This window comes from Camellia sinensis, chromosome 9, assembly GCF_055761805.1.
Source record: "Camellia sinensis isolate YWXY chromosome 9, ASM5576180v1, whole genome shotgun sequence".
NCBI classification, from domain to species: Eukaryota; Viridiplantae; Streptophyta; class Magnoliopsida; order Ericales; family Theaceae; genus Camellia; species Camellia sinensis.
The window spans coordinates 105,232,731-105,245,286 of NC_138969.1; the positions used below are offsets into that span (position 1 = coordinate 105,232,731).

Sequence of the window (12,556 nt, forward strand, 5' to 3'; positions counted from 1 at the left end):
TGCCCATTTCTTCTTGGGGCATTCATCCGCATACTACCCGGGATCTTGATCTTCGGAACAAACAGTGTAAATATTCTTACTGGGATTACATTGATGCTTTTACCCAGGTCTTTTACTACCAGAATCCAATCAAGAATCATTCTTGGTTCATCCGTATTTTGTCCGATGTTCTCAAAAACAATGTTCCTAACTGGTTCCTCGTTTGGTGGGATAAGTTCGGACTTTCCCTTAATATTTTACCCGACTCCGTTCGAACCGAATATAATGAATGGCATGTGGCGTACTCCCATGCATATTCATTCTTAAACAAAAACAGAGAATTATCTATCAGTAAATATGTAGTCCATTTCTCCATCCGTTTTGGAATTCCATGGATCTGGAAATGGGACTTTGCCTGTGACTATCAGAATAAGGTTCCCCGTTTGAAAAGAATCTTTTTTGTCAAATGGTGGGATAAAATGGATCTTAAGGATCTCATTCCGAAAATTCAACAGCATACTAAGGCTTGCTGGGAATCCGTTAAACAACCAGCACTTCCTGCACCATCCTCTTCTCCAGTATCTAATCCTTTTGTCCAGATCCAAAAGGAGCTCAAACAAAAATATCCCCATCTTTCAGACAATGAGTTAATTGTAAAAAGCATGGATTATCTGAAAGAACAATTTCTCCAATCTGGATTAACTGAAACAGGCCAAACAGTCCTAATTGAAACCAATCTTTATAGTAGCCAAGTAGCTGTACCAAAGTTAATCCCTTGGAAGGATATAACTTTTCCAGATAGATAGGAAATTCCTAATGCTGTTCCTCCCAAACCTCTTATCCAGCATAATATCGATGATGTCATACAGACTCAAGGAGGTCATGTTTACCTCCAATTCCAGAAACCTATGCTTACGAGAAGCAATTCTTCTAATGCCAGTTTCAGGACTACACCTAGAAGTTTTTCTAATAACAGCTTTCGATCTGTCCCTCCTTATCACGTGGACTATCCCGAATCAAGTTGACAATCAGTTGACCATCTACCTTCCCGAAGACAAATCAAAAATATTCTTCAGCAGATACCTTCTAGGCCTCCTAGTAGACCACCTAGTGATCCTCAGGAAGACCCAATGACTTCAGAAATTCAGGGAATTCGTCTTTCCCAAAACAGAATTCCTCATGGTGTTTTGGATATAAAAAATCGCAACTCATACTAAGTGATTCACCTATTATCTTCCAATTATCTAACAATAATGAGTTACTAAGTTCCATTCATAAAATTTGACACTATATTATTGATTTACACCACCACATAAATAACACCATATGACGCTCCAAGAGTACTAAATAAACTACATATTGTGTATGAACAATGCAACAACAACAACCAAAAAAAAAAATAAAATTACATATATGTTTCTTGTAATGCAAGCATGGAAAGGCACCACTTGGCATTTAAATTCCCACATCTTGCGATGCGAGTGTGGAATAGCATCTAAACCCCAATTTCTTGTCCATGCAAGCATGGAAAGGCACCACTTGGCATTTAAATTCCCACATCTTGCTGATGCGAGTGTGGAATAGCATCTAAACCTCCATGTCTTGCTGATGCAAGCATGTAAAGGAATCACTTGGCATTCAAATTCCCACGTCTTGCCGATGCAAGCATGGAATAGCATCTAAACCACCATGTCTTGCCGATGCAAGCATGGAAAGGAATCACTTAGCATTCAAATTCCTATGTCTTGCTGAAGTGAGTATGGAATAGCATTTAAACCCCCATGTCTTGCCGATGCAAGCATGGAATAGTAGCTAAACCTCATGTCATGTTGATGTAAGCATGGAAAAGAATTACTTGGCATCTAAGTTCAAACGTCTTGCCAATGTGAGCGTGGAATAGCATCTAAACCTCCATGTCTCGCTGATGCAAGCATGGAAAGGAATCACTTGTCATTCAAATTCCAACGTCTTGCCGATGTGAGTGTGGAATACCATCTAAACCACCATGTCTTGCCAATGCGACCATGGAAAGGAATCACTTCATATTCAAATTTCCATGTCTTGCCAATGCAAGCGTCGAATAGCATTTAAACCTCCATGTCTTGCTGATGCAAGCATTGAAAGGCACCACTTGACATTTAAAATTTCCACAGCTTTCTGATGCAAGCATGGAATAGCATTTAAACCCCCATGTATTGCCGATGCAAGCATGGAAATGCACCATTTGACATTTAAAATTCCCAAGTCTTGCTGATACAAGCATGGAATAACACTTAAACCCCCACGTCTTGCCGATGAGAGCATAGAAATGGCAAACAATAAACCCCCATGTCTTGCCAATGCGAGCATGTGAAAGGCGTCACTTGGCATTTAAACCCCTATGTCTTGTCAATGCGAGTGTAGAAATGGCTTGAAATAAACCCCCTATGTCTTGCTAGTGCGAGCACGGAACGACACCTAATAAACTCTGCGTCTTAGCGATGTGAGCATGGAATGGTATTCATTAAACCCCATGACTAGTCGATACGAGCATGGGATGGCTCCGTCTGGCATTTAAATACCTCCATGACTCGTTGATATGGGCATGGAAAATCACCATTTGGCTCTTAATGAAACCATGACTTGTCGATATGAGCATGGAATGGCATAACAATGGCACATCCTTGCTTCATCACAGGAATAGAATGACATACTGTGGCATCATAATGGCATCACTCTAACCACACCACTATGTGCTTTATTATTTGAAATAGTTTTCTCTAGAAAAATTTGAAAGATTGGTACAAACCTGGAAAAGAATGAAAAGGAACTTGGGATACGAATGGTAAGGTAAGTATGACAAGTATCGCCATTCTTCTCTTCTTAGAATGCATGTTTGGATGAATGCTTGAGTGCTTGTTGCATACACTCACTTGTGTGTATTGTTGCACAACTGCCCCCGAACTACATCGATCTAATTCCTTGTAATCAAGGATATGTAGGCAACCTGCGGGTTCGATCACTTACATGAATGTATGGCATTGCCTTAAGCCTTAGGGTCAAGTCAACTGGGATGGTCTCGGATCTTTAACATTCGATTATCATCACTGCATGATTGTTTTAGCTCTATCAAAGAAGGACAACTGTAGACAACCCATTTTGATTGACTCTAAGACTTTAGGCACTTGTAAACCTTCCGATGATGAAATGGTACTTACTTCATCCTTAAAAAGTTTAAAGTTATTTAGAGATCTTGTAATAAACTCGTTTTGGCCAAAAATTAACTTTTTGTGAAAATGTCCATTTTATCCTTGGACCCGTTTCTAGCCAAAAACCAACTTCTTAACCTCAGAAAGCTCAATTATGCTTTAATTGATCATATTTTTCAAAATTAGGGACCCATTTTTATCAAACACCTTGATCAGAATGTAATTTGAGCTTACTAGTGCTGCAAACAAAGGTTATAGGACCTTGTACTTGTGCATGCATGCATGGTATGTGTACCAAGGCACAATGCGCATGTGCATGTTAGATATGAGAGCGCACGTTGTTTGTACATACACACAATCATTGCACGTGCGCACGAGATATGTGCATACACACATTGAAGTATTGCAGAGCCAGTTATGAAAACTCAATTTTGGCGCATTTTTTAAGGAAAGCAGTAGCCAAAGGCGATGAGGGTTACCCTAGCTTGCCCTCTACGCCTCCTACTGTCTATAAAAAATCCCTCTTCGACTCCCTTTGAGGGGGTTAAGAATTTTGAACCCTTTTTAAATCTTTTGAGAACAAAGCACTATACCTCCTTTCTCCTCTTGCCCTAGCTCTAAGATACACAGCCTCACAGCAACTCTATATCTCTAAAAACTCCTATGGACTGAAGAACTTCAACCTTAACTTGGATTCCAAGCCTGAGGGAAGCTTGCAAGCAAGAAAACTAAAGTTTTCTTCTGCTTTTCTTGGTGTGATCTTTGGTTTTAGCAAACTAGTAGGTAAACTCTCTTGTTTTACCTGCTTCAGTACATATTCTTTGTTTGTTTTCAGTTTTCAAGCATGCTAGGATGTTAGTCTATCATAGCATCATGTAAGTCATTCATTTTATCTATTTTCTCACTTGATTTCGCATGCTTTCTTTGTGTACATTAGAGTAGCACGATTAGGCTCATTTAATCATCTAGAACTCATGTGTTAGGCCCGGTTTGAATCATCATGTAGATAGCTAATATCATTGTTTTTTTTTCTCATTATGTGTTATTTGGTCTTTTTATGGATATTCATCATTTAGTAGCCTCAAACAGGGCTTAGGTTCATATATTGTATGTATTAGTTGCATTTAGGTCATATTTAATTTATGTATTGCATATAAGACGCATGAAGTGGGCAACCGAGTAAGTCCTTCTTTCTTCTTTGGGATATGGGTGTTATGTGCATTGTTTTTCAATAATCCAAGTCTATATGCTCTTTGTATGCAAAATTGGTTGTTTTGTTTGATTTTTAGGAGTATTACATATTTTCGTTTATGTTTAAGGCCATAGGTTGTCAAAAATCCATTTATAATGAAAAATCACTTTTTATGAAATATATGGCTTTACTCATTCAATCTAAAATAAATGATGCATATTTTTATTCAAATCATCTAGCTTAGGTAAATTAAAGTTTTTATGTCTAAAATGATTTGTATGAATGATTAACCACTAAAATCATAAAATAGAGAGTGAATATAGGCCAATCTTTGGATTAGGCAAAAGGAGACGCTTCTATGTAAATGGTCTTCCCTATTTTTACCTAAGCTCCCAAACCCGAAATGTTCTTGGTTATAACGGACTAGGCCTTAACTTAGTTTTCATCGTTAAAGGTTTTTCAATTCCTCTTTAAAAATTAAGTGGCGATTCTACGTTGATAAAGCAAGTCGGTGTGGGATGCATGCCTTAGACTCAAAAAAGGCACGACGCCCACACCTATAGCTTGGAGGTCTTATTGTCTAAGTTAGGGTAATTATGTTCGCTTCATGTGAGAGTTTTGCCCTTTTTTATATATATATTTATTTATGAGATCGTTGCTTTAAAAACCTTTACAAAATGCGAGAGATTAGAATATTCCTAAATAGGCCATTTAGTTTGTTTACTCCACGTAGTAAAGTTAGTATTAATAAATGGGTTATATGATCATATTATGGTAATTAATCTTATATCAAGAATTAGTAAAGGCCTATCTTTCATTAGGTGAGTAGGAGTGCTTAATTCATGACCTTCTCCCCTCATACCTAAACTTGTGGAGTAAATCCTTTGGTTGTGATAGGCAGTGGCCTATATTGGTAGGAGCCAGGGTTTCTTAGTTTCCCCCACTGCAACAAAAAGCAGTTTTGGCGACCAAAAATGTAAATTTCGTCGCTGAAAGTAGGACAATTGGCGACTAAAATTGAATTAGTAGCCAAAAGTGAAGACTTTTGGCGACTAAAACAGTTTAGTAGCCAAATGTGTACTTATTGGCGACTAAAAATCAAATTAGTCGCTGATTACATGGGTTTTAGCGACTAAAACAATTTTAGTAGCCAAAGGTGAAGGTTTTTGGCGACTAAAAAAGATTAGTAGCCAAAAGTATAGGCTTTGGCGACTAAAAAATGGTTTGGTCGCCGATTGTAAGCGTTTTACCGACAAAAAAAAATGTTGTAGCCAAATGTAAAGGTTTTTGGCTACTAAAGAATTTTTAGTAGCTAAAAGTGGACAATTGGCGACTAAAATTGAGTTTAGTCGGCAAAAGTGGCAGTTTTGGCAACTAAAAATCAATTTAGTCGCCGAAAGTGGTTATTTTTAAACGGAAATTAATTTTTTTAGCGACTAAATTATTGGTAGTAGCCAAAACTAAGGTTTTTGGCGACTAAAAAAAACTTTAGTCGCCAAAAGTGGCTCCCTTTTTTTTTAATAATTAATTTATTTTTTACATAAATTAATATTGAATAAAAATAATTATATATATATATATAGTTTTAAATTAATACGGGTCAATATACTATATAAATAATATATATTGCATATATATTCATGTGATCTTGTGGGGGCATAGTGGAGGGAGTGTGTTGGTAAAGGTGTACAAAGTAGAAGGTCCGTGATTCGAATCTTAGAAAAAGTAAAAAAGTTGGTAATTTTTTTTTTTCACGGAAGCACCTTTTGCGACTAAAATTATTAGTCGCCAAAAGTCTTTATTTTGGCGACTAAATGGATTAGTCGGCGATTCAGTGAGTATTGTTGACTAAAGGATTCGTCGCTAAATGTATGATTTTGAAAAGTGTAAATCACTATTGGCGACTAAAATGTTAGTCACGAAAGAGCTGCTTTTTGGCGACTAAAAAAGTTTTAGTCGCCAATACCTCTGCCGACCATCTATACGCGACAAAACCAACGACTAAAAAAATTAGTTGGGGAAAGTAAAAAGTTAATTTTTGGCGACTAAAAACGGACTTTTGACGACTAAAAATTTAGTCGCCAAAGATAATTTTTCTTGTAGTGCCCATAAAGATTAGGTGGCAACTCCATACCCCGTGATTGGTCTATTTTTACCACTTCCGTTTGATTAATGGATTTTCAACCCATATGCTATATTAGTGCATTCAATGGTAAGTCAAGTTTGTTGGATATAAAATTATGACCCTTATTTTTCATACTAATTGATTGTAAATACATTTCATTGGAGATTGACCAAAATTTTTAATGTGACTTTCCAAGTTTTCCAAATAGTTTTGTACACATATCTCATAAAGGAAAGATTTCACGAATTCAGACCCAAGAGTCTTCTGGGGATATTATTAAGTTCTCATTATACTTTTGACCTCATAAATTTGATTTAATTAGTCAATTGGGTCAGTAATAATGATTGTTACCATATTATCTCTAACAAGAAATAATTTGTTCACACAGAGGTAGAATATGTGAACAATTCACAATATCTCGTTAGTGTAAAATTAATTAAAATGTGTGTGGTTCATGGATGTTGTCAGGTGTGTGAACAAAATTGTACTCATCTCTAATATGCCCATAACAAGACATTATGCGGATAAAAAATTACAATAAATTTAAAGTATAGTAGTAGGCTTGAAATTTAAATTTGGATAATTAATAGTATGACATAGCATGAAAAATGCAAGCATGACATCTGAAAGTGAGAAAAGGGAGAGGAGTTGGTTTGAATGTTTCACTATCATTCTTCATTTAAAATTGGAGCCAAAGAAAACAAGACTAGCTTTAGAAGATTAAAAATGATTTGCTAAAATGAACACACTAAAAAAGGGAAAACAAAAAAAATAAAAACAATAAAAATAAGAAGAAGAAAAAGAAGAAGAAGAAGACGAAAAAGCTATAGATAAGGTTTTGAATAATTACATCTTAGGAAAAAAATTTCAAGCCTAAGAAAGCTTCTTAATTAATCGACAATGACATGCCATTGTGAGTTAATTATGTGTTCTAAATTATGCATCTTTAGTATTCTTCATAAGTTCAGCGCATCAGGTTTCACATCGAAAAGATGTCCCACATTTTAATAACTCATATGTTTAAATTGGATGAATAATTGTTATATTAATTAGTTGAAAAAGAAGTTAAGAGACCAACAATTATATACAAGCCTTAGATCTCACATCAAGTGATGATAGGGCCCACAAAGACTTGCGAGTGTTTTATATGTTTTTATATATAAAATTTGATTATTGGCTTTACCGGTATAATCTGATATTGTCTCTGCCCCAAATTGTTTTATTTTTATTATTTCAGACATCTAAAAAAGTTACAACATTTTTTAATTTATTTTACTCAATGATTTAGAAAATTGATCTACAAGAATGAATTGAGATTTTTTAATTTGCAATTTTTTCTAATATTTATCTACGAAAATACATTATTTATTAACTTGAGGAAATGTCGAAAATAGACAAACAATTTGAAATGCAGGAAGTATAATAATAAATGTGTTAAAAAAAAAACCTTCAATTGATGTATTGCAATACATATATATATAAATATAAAGACTAAATTAGTTTCAAAAACATTGCCAACATAGCATTTGCCAAAAAAAAATTTCTTTTAATCAAAATATAGGACAAATTATACTAGTAGTTCTTGTAGTTTGCTTTTTGTGCCTTGTAGTTACGATTGCATCAATTTTAGACTTCAATTTTTCATATTATGTTGATTTAGTCCAATTGATAACATCATTTCAGAAATTGGATTGAAACAAGAAGCAAAATAATCCATTCATTCTTTTCAGGGATTGACGTCCAGTTCAAAAATGGTTAATTTCCTTTGGAATTGACCATTTTGCCCTTAATTTTTGTTTATTTCTAAACAAATGTCATTAATTAAATTAAATTGGCATAATTTAATTTGAAATTGGTATAATTGGAGCTATAGAGACCAAAGTGATACAAAAGGCAATTTATAAAAATTACAATTTTAATTTGCTCTAAAATTTAACTTTCATTTCCAGAAGCCAAAAAAAAAAAAAAACAATTTAAAATTAAAAAAACCTATGACATAACATGGGAAAAAAAAAAAGAAAAAAAAGAAGAAAAAGAAGAAGTTGAGCCACCTCTACATTTTTTCAATAGCTTTGTCGTGGTTACAAACAAAATTATCAAATATTTTATTTATTACTCATATATATGTGAGACCTACACACATGAGTCCTACTCACAAATGAGTAGTTGATAGAATAATTAGCAATTTAATTTGTATCTCCCCCCCCCCCCCCCAAATTATGATAAAGATATGACAGGAGCTATTCAATGTTTTAAGTAAAGCGACAGTGTAATTTTCATACTATATAATTTAATAATAACTAAGTAACATTTTTGTTGTTGAAAATGTTTGTATTATCTTTTAAGAGGAATTATATTAACAGTCCTTATAGTTTGGGACTTGTGTCACTTTGATGTCTGATTTTTTAATGGTAACACATTTGACTATGAATTTTAAATATTGTTTCAAATAAGGACAATTGAAGATACCATAACTCAATTTCAAGGACAAAATCGTCAATTTGATAAAACATAAATGAATTTGATAAAAATAAATGCCAAAGTTTTTTTTTTGAATTTTAAAAATTATTTTTACTCATCGAAGATAAAAATTATGTAAAATTGATAAATATTTTACATATTTATTTTTGTTTTACCAAATTAATTTCTCTTATGTGTTTTGGATGATGATCATGTAATGAATGGTTGTTAGAATTTTAAAGTGTAATTGATATACAGTATTTAATACATAAAATATTTTTAGTTTTGAATTTTTTGATTTAATAGATTAATTTAATAATGATATAAAAGTTGTTACCATATTTAACTTTTGACAAAATAGAAACTAATTTAATGAAAATAAAAATAAGCACCCATTATATGATCATCATCCAAACACATAATAAAAATTAATTTGGTAAAAAAACATTAAATGTGTAAAAGATTTATCAATTTTACATAATTTTATCTTTGGTAAGTATAAATAATTTTTTAAAATTCAAAAATATATTTTTGACATTTATTTTTATGAAATTAGTTTATATTTTACTAAATTGACTATTTTGTTCTTGAAATTAATCAATAGTATCTTCAATTATCCTTATTTGGAACAAAATTCAAAATTCAGAGTCAAATGTGTCAGAATTAAAAAGTCAGAGATCAACGTAACACAAACCCTAAATTTTAAGGACCGTTGGTATAATTTGCCCTAGCTTTTATTTCTTAATAAGGAAGTAAAGTTATACCTTTGAATTCTTTATATGGAAGTGAGTCAAATATGGATGGGCAACTCCAGGAAATCTAATGGTAATAATTTTTGTTGTAATTCTCATATTTCACCTCCTTTTATATATATATATATATATATATATATGTAAAACCAAAACAATGAAAAGCCAATAATTCATTTCCTTTGCTTTGCTGTGTTGCTTTCTTAAAAAAGCATATTTGACTATGGAGAGCAGCAAAAAGCAAACAAAGGGTCGCCAAAGAATTGACACTTCAAGGAGACGTGAGAGTGAAGAAGATCGCCTCATAACATTCTCCAAACGTCGAAGTGGTCTTTACAAGAAGGCCAGTGAGCTTTGTGCTCTTTGTAATACAGAGCTTGTTGTGCTCATGTTTTCTCCTTCTGGCAAACCTTTCTCATTTGCTCACCCTAATATTGATGTCATTGCAAGGCGTTTCTTGAAACTCCCACAAGAAGATGTCACTGGTGGAATTATCAATGCTCGTCTTAGGAATAGGATCAATGAGCTCAACGAACGACTCACTCAGCTTGGTGATGAAGCACAAGCCGAAAAGGAACGTGGACAAATGCTATCCCATATGGCAAAAGTGCGTCCAAACAAGCCTTTATGTGATGCAAACATTGATGAACTTAGCGACAATGATGCTGGTATGTTGAAAGCTTGGCTACTTGAGTTGCAGGATCGGATTCATAATCGATTCCAAGAGTTAGCTGCTAATGCTACTACTTATGCTGGTGCACCTGCAAGCCTAGTTGATGATACCAATGTTGCTTCTTCTAGACAGGGCCATGGGGGCATGCATTTTTAAAATATATCGACTGAATTAAACAAGGTTTTCATTACCATTAAAATACAATTTAGATTAAGTTTGTGTGTCGTTATGTAATATAACAAAATGTGAGAATGAATCTAATGCATTCTTCTATACTTGTTATAGGAAAAATCCATTAAGTGCTTGATCTATTTATCTCCGCCATGCATGTGTACCACTGACATCTTAGTTTTCCTTGTGGTTCATCTTCTTTTTCCTAACTTGATGTAAAAGCATTTTAACCACCGAAATTTCTTTCATCCAGTGTCAATATTAATATCCAGTTTCATAATCCTTAAGATTATTTTTTGCACTTCAAGGCGGCACTTTCAATTTTTAACCTCTTTACTCAACTATTTTACTTGCGATATTTTATGACACAAGACCACTTATCCTTAAATCTCTACCTACTCTATATTGCAAGTTCTTCTCCACAACATGATGTAGCATTCCTAAATTAAAAATCAATTAATCTGTCATATCGTGCAACATAGAAGGGCCCGAGGGAACAAGGATATAGAGATTAAAGTTTTATATACAAATTTCAGAAGTTGGTTAAAGGAATCTTTCACGGGTGCTATGTGCAATGTTTAAGGTTCAAGTAAGGATCCTCGGTCGCTCTTTCCTGCGGCTCTCCCTGCCACCCTCGCCAAAACGACGTTGTTTTAGTTAGTGTTTTTTTTATTTTTTTATTTTTATTTTTTTTTGAAACCCAAAATTTGAGTTTCATCTTCCTTTGATATGTTATGTTTAGCCCTAACATCATCAACGAGTACAGAGAGAGAGAGCGAGAGACAGAGAGAGTAGAGGCATCCATCCTGCAAAATGAAGAGATCAAAACACAAGTGAATTAGTCATTGATAGATTTATGCTATGTTTGGGTCTTAGAACTTGTTTAGTTTCTACTATTCATTAATTTTTTCATTTCATTCTCTGTTTCATTCACAAACCCCTCTACAAAAAAATTATTTAAACATTTTTAGGAGACTTGGAACAACTTTTAAGTACAAAACAAAAACACAAATAAATTAACTCACATATATTGAGTTCTTGTATGGTTCCCTTTTTGCTGGTGTACTGCTACTGAATTTAAAGAGTGGGATTGAGAGCAAATGTAAGCTCAATGATAGAAGCATCTGTAAACACATTTAAAACAAAAATTAAATTCATAATTTTAATCGAGTGAAGAAAATATATAAATTTAAAAAACTGTTGATCAAAAATCAAACTGGTGTGATGATGAAGAAGATGCGCTGACCAGTTCCAAATCTGTGTTCGTCTCTCGCCGCCTCCACTCGCCTCACCGCTATCTCTCCGTCTTCGTCTCTCACCGCCTCGCGTTCGTCGCCTCTCCCATTCGATGATCTGTTTAGCAGTTAATTCGTTTCTCTCAAAAGGGCTAGGGCTTAACAACCAAAAGGGGACAAAAATAAGAGGGCGAAAAAAATAGTCAAAGTCACGTCATTTTGACACGCTGCAGGGAGGGCCGCAGAGAAGTGCGGCCAAGGATCCGGACTCTTAAGGTTCTCTCTTGTAATTGTACTTCTTCGTGTGAGATTTCAATTACTTGTGAGATACAAAATTAATCGTTAAGTAAATTTTTTACGTTGATGGTCATATTAAATTTATTTTATTTTTTAACTTCTGTAATGTTTAAAGTTGCTAATATATTATCAATGGCCAAATTGGAAAAAATAGTTTTATGCTAACTTTAATGTAAAATTCAAGTAGATCACGACCACCGGTTAAGGTGGGATCAAATGGGTTTAGATTCTTTGAAACAAGATTTTTACATAACAAAAAAAAAAAAAAAAAGACCAAAAACATTAAGAATTGAATGAGAAATTGCCTCATAAAGTTGGCCTCATGAATAAGGTATTGTGAATTATGTATAACTACTAATCCCATATTGCTTGTAAAGGAGAGTATTAATTGGTATTAAAACCTCAAGATTTTGATAAGAGCATTGTCATGAACCTAATCCGCCCCTATAGATTACAATCATAACGGACCAGTAATTATAAGATTACC

The 12,556-nt window shown here is 33.8% G+C and overlaps 1 protein-coding gene across 1 annotated transcript; it reads left to right on the forward strand.

Annotated features, from left to right (window-relative positions):
- The first annotated feature begins 9,916 nt into the window (after positions 1-9,916).
- LOC114289708 (agamous-like MADS-box protein AGL29) lies at positions 9,917-10,690 on the forward strand. Its single transcript, XM_028233484.2, has one exon. It carries the CDS (start codon positions 9,917-9,919, stop codon positions 10,520-10,522), a length of 606 nt encoding a protein of 201 aa, XP_028089285.2. The 3' UTR covers positions 10,523-10,690.
- Positions 10,691-12,556: the final 1,866 nt, after the last annotated feature.